This window comes from Gekko japonicus, unplaced genomic scaffold, assembly GCF_001447785.1.
Source record: "Gekko japonicus isolate JY-2015 unplaced genomic scaffold, Gekko_japonicus_V1.1 scaffold49, whole genome shotgun sequence".
Lineage (NCBI taxonomy): Eukaryota > Metazoa > Chordata > Lepidosauria > Squamata > Gekkonidae > Gekko > Gekko japonicus.
In genome coordinates, this window is record NW_015173674.1 from 2,371,722 (window position 1) to 2,379,788 (window position 8,067).

Consider the following 8,067-nt stretch of genomic DNA (forward strand, 5'->3'; position numbering starts at 1 on the left):
CTAGGCCTGGCAGCAGTTTAGGGTCGCCAGGTCCCCCCCTGGCCACCAACGGGGGAGGGGGGGTAAGGTTGCCAGGTCCAGGCTGGAAAACTCCTGGAGATTTGTGGGTGGAGCCTGGGGAGGACAGGGACCTCAGTGGGGTACAATGTCACAGAGTCCACCCTCCAAAGCATCCATTTTCTCCATGGGAAGTTATCTCTGTAGTCTGGAGATGAGCAGGAATTACAGGGGATCCCCAGGTCCCACCTGGAGGCTGGCATCCCTAGGCAGCACCCTCTGGGTGGCTTGATACCACCTGATTTGCATGACTCAAGTAGGCCCAGCTGCTTGCTACGGTTCATCAGCAGCCACCCTATGAAAGCCAGTGTGATGTAACCGTTAGAGCTTCAGAGTAGGGTCTGCGAGACACAGGTTCTTGTGGTGGAAGCTGACTGTGTGATTTTGGACCAGTCACATAATTTCAGCCTAGCCAACCTCACAGGGTTGTTGTGCAGATAAAAAGGAGGAGAGAATAATGTAAGCTGCTTTGGTCCCCAGTGGAGAAAGACGGTAATTTTCCTAGGTAGAGGCTGTGGGGGAGGGGTGTGGAGATGGAAAGTTGAAGACAGAGAGGCAGATAAAGGTAGGTTGGCTGTTGGGTGGGAAGGAAATTGTGTTGCCAACTCCAGGTTGGCAAATTCCTGGACATTTGAGGGGTGGAGCCTAGGGAGGGTGGGATTTGGGGAGGGGAGAAACTACAGACCAGTATAATGCCATAGACTCCACCCTCCAAACCATACATGGAGAAGAAAGAGAGAGAAAGGGGGGGGCAGAAGGGAGAAAGAGTATGAGAGAGGTAGGGGGAGACAGGAGGAAGCAAAGGCGTGAGGAATAGGATAATCATCCCGCAAGTTTCTTGCGGGTCTCCACTTGTCATTATATATTACCACCTGCTACCGTTTCCCCACGCATCTTTGTTTTTAGTCTATGAGGTTTCTATGGAGTCTGTTCACACAGTTCCAAAGAAACAGGTAATTCCTACCCGTTAAACTGTCTGCCTGTCTTCCTGCCGGCTGCCGTAAGCCACTGGGGAGCCAAGAACCCTTCCGAACACACACACGTCCCCCCCCCCGCCTGAGGGCCGCTGGGGCAGCAGGCAGCTCCCTCCCTCCCTCCCTCCCTCCCAGCAGAGAGTGAACTGCAGGACATGCAGCCTCTCCTCCTCCTCCTCCCACGTGGAAAGCGGGCCAGGCCCCCGGGGGGCACCGCGACACGCAAGGCTTCTTTCATTCTAACCGACGGAGTTCAGCAGTGAGAAGGCAGACCAGTGACCAACCGACGCCCAAGAGCCAGTTGAAGCATCAGCTGGGGAGGAGGGAGTGTCGGTGGGTGGAGTCTGGGCCTCCTCCTCCTCCTCCGATCGGGCAGACGATGGAAGGACTCTGGCTTGTGTGGGCTGCCCTCTGGCTCAGCCTCACGCCACAGAACTGCTCCTGTTACCTCAGTGGGAGTCCAGAGGCAGGCAGGCGGGCAGGCAGGGGAGCCTGACTGGACAGGAATGGCAGGCCCACCTTGGGCAACTGCTTGGGGGGGGGCGGGGGGGGGGGGGGGCACTGCAGTCACAGAGGCCTTCCTGAGCAGGGGGACTTGGGAAACGGGACTTCGCACATGATAAGTGCAAACAATACCTTCTCTTCACAAGCCATTCCAGCCATTCCTCGTCGGTGGCCCAGCCGCGGCTGGAAGACTGCCAGTGTGGGGGGGTGGGGGTGGGGGCTCACCAGCTCCCTAGGCAGTCGATTCCACTGCTGCACAACCATGACTGTGAAAGAGGACTGGGGGGGGGGGGGGGGTGGCCCGGGGGGCAACCCCCGACCCCCAGGCTCAGCCGTGGAGAGCGAGGGAGAAAAGCAGATGAGGACTGGGCGGGCAGGCGGGGACGACCCATCCATCCAGGAAGGCCCACCTTGGGTTTGGCCCGCGGCTTCAACTGCTCCAGCTTCTTGGCGGCGGCCTCAATGGCAGCCGCGGCCCCCAGCAGTTCGTTCTCCGCGATGACCGTGGGATCCTCCGGGTCAACCCACTCGGTCCCTAAAGGAGAAGAGGCAGCGATGAGGATGCTGAGCGCTGCGTCGTGACAGCAACTCCTCCCCCAAGGAACCTCCCCAACACCTTTCCTCTCAGAGAGGCAGTTCTGCGAGGCCGCTGCCCTGGTCCGGCGCTGGATGCCTCTTTCCCGCCTGACGCGTGGCCCTCTCCCCACCCGCCCGCACACCCGCCCTGACGGCCCCGACCTCTCTACCTTTCATGGCTTCCGCGGCCTGAATAAGCTCCGTCACAGAGCCGGCCACCCGCTTGGAGTACCCAGCCAGCTGCTGCTTCAGGTCATGGCTTGGCTTCTGGAGGACCTGGGGCAGAAGAGATGGCAGGCGGGTTCAGCCAGGCGGCTCTGGCCTGTGGCCCTGGAGTGGCCCACAAGCGTCCACACGGAGCGCACAGAGCCCCTCTGAACATGGGGAGCGGGGGGGGGGAGGGGGGAGGAGTGTGGGGACACACAGCCACTCGCACCACCTTCAAGACACCCGGGACCCCCTGAGAAGGGCTGCCAGGCAACCATGGCTCCACAGCACGCCAGAGGCTGGAGACCTTGGAGAAGGGCAGTTCTGGTAATTCTCTGTTTTCATATGAAGCTTTGCAAGGAACATAACTAGAGAGGGTTACAACTAAAGAACTCTACACTCGGCTTTCTCTCAGTCTGTCTATATTTCTTACGGATCCTTCTCTCTCCCTTTTCTTCTCTCTCGCTGTCCTTCCAACCATCATTCCCAAACGGTCTCTCCTTTCCCCCTATTTCGAGCTCTACCCTTGCCACTCCCGTTCAATGCTCCCTCTAAGTCTTGTGAGCAAAAATTCTACTTTGTGAGCCACTGGCATTAAAGCTGTGAGCGAGCCATTTGGCTGCTGCATGGATCAGTTTGCTAGTCTGGAGCCCTCCCTCCTGAGCTGAGACGAAAAAGGTGTGAGGCTAAAGAACGATGAGCTAGCTCACATTAACTCAGCTTAGAGGGAACCCTGCTCCCGTTCACTGCGCGTGTGAACTGTGGTCGTCGCTTCAGACTTATGGTGACCCTATGACTTAATGTCCTCTCAAGCGTCCTCTCGTTAACAGCCTTTGTGGCTTCCTCGACTTGAGTCCCTCCGTCTCCTGCGGGGCCTTCCGCCTCTCCTGGCGTTCTTGTCTTTTCCAGGGACTCTTCTTGTCCTCTCATGACGTGACCAAAGTATGATGGCCTCCGCTGGGTCCTTTCAGCTTCTACGGAGAGCTCAGGCTTGATCTAGAGACCACTGATTTGTCTTTTGGGCAGTCCACTGAATCCACAAAACCACCTTCCAGCACCACACTTTAAAGGAACCAACTTTCTTCCTCTCAGCTTTCACACTCATACTTAGTCATGGGGAATAGTATAGGATGAATTATTTTGATCTTGGCCTTCAGTGACACTCAAGGACCTTTTCTAGCTCCTTCATGGCAGGCCTTCTCAGTCTCAATCGCCTCCTGATTTTCTTGAAGTCTTCCTTTGATTGGATGGGCATTCAGTTGCTGACTTAAAAGTAGCAGTTCTCTTACAAATGAATTGCAAAGGGAGATTAGAGAGACTGCTGAACTGCAACTGATAAGGAAGCTCAAGACAATGCATCCACCTGGACTGAATGGAGACCTAGGTTTCCTGTCTCATTACCAATGCTGATTTCTCCATGCCTATTACCCCTCTGCACATCTCACCTAAATCCAATCATGCCTGCTATTGTCATTTGCCTGCTAGTGTCATTCGGCATTTGATATCACTCAACTTTCCAGTAAATAGGACAGACGGACTCCCATTCTAGCTGTATTTGAAGAAGTGAGCAGTGACTCACAAAAGCTCGTACCCTGCCACATAGTTTGTTAGTCTTTAAGGAGCTACTGGACTCTTGCTCTTTCCCACTGCTACAGACAGACTAACACGGCTACCCATCTCAATTTATCTTTTGGGCTACAGGAATAGTCTTTGTGCATTGTTCCTTGATAATATCTCACGTTCTTCACGTTCACTTGAACTTAGTAATGCAGATCTGTTCTTTACATGGCCAACTCTTCAGGAATGTGGTTTAGATTGCATTGTGGCACTATGAATGTTTTGGTATTTTTCTTCAGCTTTATTCTAATTTTCAATATTAACAATTCATAGTCTGTACCACAGTCGGTTCCTGGTCTTGTTTTAGCAGAGAGAATCCCACTTCCCCATCTTCTGCTTCCAATTATGTAACCCATTTGATTTCTGTATTGGCCATCTGGCGATGTCTGCGTATAAATCATCTGTTCGGTTGCCTGAAATGAGTGTTTGCAATGAACAGAATTCTATGAGTGGCTCTCCTGCTGCATGTCACGCACCAAGCCCACATTTTCTGACAATCTTTGATTCTGCTTTATTTCCCCGCTCTGAGTTTCAGTCACCACCTCTGTGATTACCAGCACACCTTGTCTAGGTGTGTGATCACTAGCGCGTACACCACCAGGATCACGAAAATGCCGAGTGTTCTCTTGCCTCCCTGGTGGGCTGAAGGGCACCATCCCTGGGCGGGTTTCTGCATCCCACTTGCTTTGCAGGCAGAGCTCTACACAGAGCCTTGCGGAATCTTCCCGTTCCTGACTAGTGGTGATTCTCTTGTTTGTGGCCTGTGCAAGCGCAGACCAGGAGAAACTCACGCTGAACTATTTTAAGTAGGGTGATACAAAGTTGTTCAGGGTGGTGAAAACCAGTGAGGATTGTGAGGCACTCCAAAGGGATCTGTCAAGGATAGGCAAGTGGGCGTCAACATGGCAAATGGGGTTCAATGTGGCCAAGTGCAAGGTGATGCACATTGGAGCCAAAAATCCCAAATATAAATACACATTGATGGGGTCTGAACTGGCAGAGACTGATCAAGAGAGAGATCTTGGAGTTGTAGTAGATAACTCACTGAAAATGTCAAGACAGTGTGTGACTGCAATAAAGAAGGCCAATGCTATGCTGGGGATTATTAGGAAGGGTATTGAAAACAGATCAGCTAATATCATAATGCCCCTATATAAATCAATGGTGAGACCTCATTTGGAATACTGTGTGCAGTTCTGGTCACCACACCTTAAAAAGGATATTATAGCTTTGGAAAAAGTGCAGAAAAGGGCAACTCGAATGATCAAAGGGTTGGAACACTTTCCCTATGAGGAAAGGTTAAAGCACTTAGGGCTCTTTAGCTTGGAGAAACGACGACTGAGGGGTGACATGATCGAGGTTTATAAGATTATGCATGGGAAAGAGCAGGTAGAGAAAGAGGTACTTTTCTCCCTTTCTCACAATACAAGAACTTGTGGGCACTCCATGAAACTGCTGAGCGGTCGGGTTAGAACAGATAAAAGGAAGTACTTCTTCACCCAAAGAGTGATTAACACATGGAATTCACTGCCACAGGAAGTGGTGGCGGCTACAAGCATGGACGGCTTCAAAAGGGAATTAGGTAAGCATATGGAGCAGAGGTCCATCAGTGGCTATTAGCCACAAGGTATAGATAGGAGCTTTGGGGCAAGTGATGCTCTGTCTTCTTGGTGCTTGGGGGGGGGATCAACAGTGGGAGGGCTTCTAATGTCCTGGCCCCACTGCTGGACCTCCTGGTGGCCCCTGGTATTTCTGGCCACTGTGTGACACAGAGTGTTGGACTGGATGGGCCTTTGGTCTGATCCAACATTGGCGTCTCTTATGTTCTTATGTTAGAGTCAAATTTGGTCAGCGGAAGGACAAAGAGAAAGGAGTTAGTGTGACCAGGGTACTTTGGGGTCAACCAGGATCCCTTCTCCAGCTCACCAGAGAGGAGGAGCCCCCCAATTAAGCCCGACCTGTCAACCTTAGCTGGTGCAGGAGGGACGCTGAAGCCCTCCATCCCCTGGGTAGGCAAGTGGTTGGTCCGAGACGCTACTGCCCAGACCACCCACGATGGGGGGCCCGCCCCTCTGCCTCCTGCCACTGAGATCCGTACCTCTTGCCCTCACAGTCCTGCCAGGCATTACTCTCCCACCCCCCTCCCGGAGCACGACCCGGATCTCCCACTGAGCGATTGTTATTTTAATGGCCAGGAATGGTTAAATTTAGCCTTTTAATCTTCCTAGAGTAATGAACCAACTAGCGGTATCAAAATGCACCCACAAAATCATCTCACCATCATTATAAGGGACCAATCATATTACCTAGAGGATAAGCACATGTTAAAGTTAGAGAGACTTATCATTGTTTTTAACTTTCATTATTCCTATAAAAAGTGTCACACACACACACACACACACGGGGCAAGTCAGGGTTCTGTGGAGGTGACTGTCAAAAGGCTCCAGGTGAGATTTTAAGAGTGTGTTTTGGGCTTCCAAACTTGCTAGAGCATTCTAAGACAGTTTACTGAAACCTGATTCGCTCCGAAACTCATGTATTCAGTTATGCTTGAGAAATGTTAAGAGGATTTGATTTTCTTTGCATGCGGTTTTTCAGTACTTATAGGGTTAATTAGCATTAGTGTGTTTCTATTAATCTCTTACCTAATAAAAAGAGTCTGTTCCCTTTTCAATAAAAAGTAGTTAATTCACTGAAAGGTTCCGTTTGGCTTGCTGGAAAAGGTTGAAATGCTCAGAACCCTCAATTTACTGCTCTACAGAGATACATTCTCTATCAGCGGCTTTTTAGCTGTCCAAGTACCCCCGGACGATTAAGCTCCAAAGAGCAGCAGTATTGCCCTACCGGGCCAGACCGACGGTCCATCTAGTCCAGCATCTCCTGCCTCTCACACAGTAGCACAAAAGAACAATTCTCACAAAAGTTAATGGGTGCCGGACATGAGGCCATCGCCTCATTACGCCTGTGCCCAGAGGCCCCGCATCCTCAGAGGAGCAGCCTTCTGCCGCCGGAGGCAGGGCTCTCCCACCCCTGGCACTCTGTGGGGTCTGTTAGCTGCTGGCAAATGAACCCAGAGAGGCTCTTCCATGCCAACCATGCGCTCTACCACCAAGCAGCAGTTCCATTGGCTCCCTCCTGCCACACACGCGAGCACACACAGGCACACTTTTGGCCTCCTGCTGGGGCCAGGGGAGCTGCTTGCCCGGGAAAGCCAATGCCAAGCAGAGAGTTAAATCCAGCCTCCCTGCAGGTGAGAAGGTTGCCGCCCCCCCCCCCCGGGTGGCAGCTGGGCCCCTGCTCTGGCTGGTGTTGGCAACAGCTTCTCACTTGCTGGCACGGCACGGCACCAGGGTTAAGGTGCACCGCACACCCATGCAGCTGCTGGGACCATCCCACCCAGCAAGACTTCAGCTCACCCCCTGAGGCCTGGCGCCCAGCAGTGTCACGTGGCACACACACGAACACACTCCCCCATGCAAGCACACCATACTCACCGGCTGCCCAGAGGAGGGGAGAAAAGGGAGAGGTGAGAAGGGGCCAGCGAAGGGCTCGTGCTCGGACCCTGAGACCCGGGGGCCCCACACCCAGGGCACTCACCACCAGCACGTGCTCCAGCAGCCCCAGGTAGCCGGTGGCACACTCCTTGCCAAAGTGCAGTGCTCGGTGCCGGACGTCGGGGTTCACCTCAGGGTGGTAGGCGGCTTCCTGCGAAGAACCCACCCCACATGAGAGGCGGCTCTCCAGAAGGAGTCCGGGCAGGCCCCCGGGGCTCAGGGCGGCACGGCTTCGGGCCCCTCCGGCAGAGCTGGTGCCAAAAAGGAGCCCTCCTCCCTGCGGGGCCAGTCCCTCCACTCCTGACAGACTCTGCCTTCAGTGCAGAGAAACTGCTTGCCCCCAACGCAGAAACCGGGACAGCCAGCACCGGGACAACGGTGCCAAATATCTGTAGTATCAAAACGGGGTGGCGAATAAACCGACCCGCTGGCCCACAGGCACCGAGGCCGGGCCGGGCCTGGCCTCCAAGGACTGACTCCTCTGGGAATCCCCAGCCGGAAGCTCTGACTCACCTACTAGCCTGAGGGGTGAGACTCTTTCGGGGCCTTCCGGCTGCAGGGCTCAGGTCCCCCCCCCC

At 53.7% G+C, this 8,067-nt stretch overlaps 1 protein-coding gene across 1 annotated transcript in view; it reads right to left on the minus strand.

Annotated features, from left to right (window-relative positions):
- The window catches only part of LOC107120248 (talin-1-like), a 50,244-nt gene that overhangs the window by 4,751 nt on the left and 37,426 nt on the right, over positions 1-8,067 (minus strand). Inside the window, 3 exon segments of the mRNA XM_015422896.1 lie at positions 1,856-2,070; positions 2,282-2,387; positions 7,533-7,640. Coding sequence (XP_015278382.1) covers positions 1,856-2,070; positions 2,282-2,387; positions 7,533-7,640 — 429 coding nt within the window.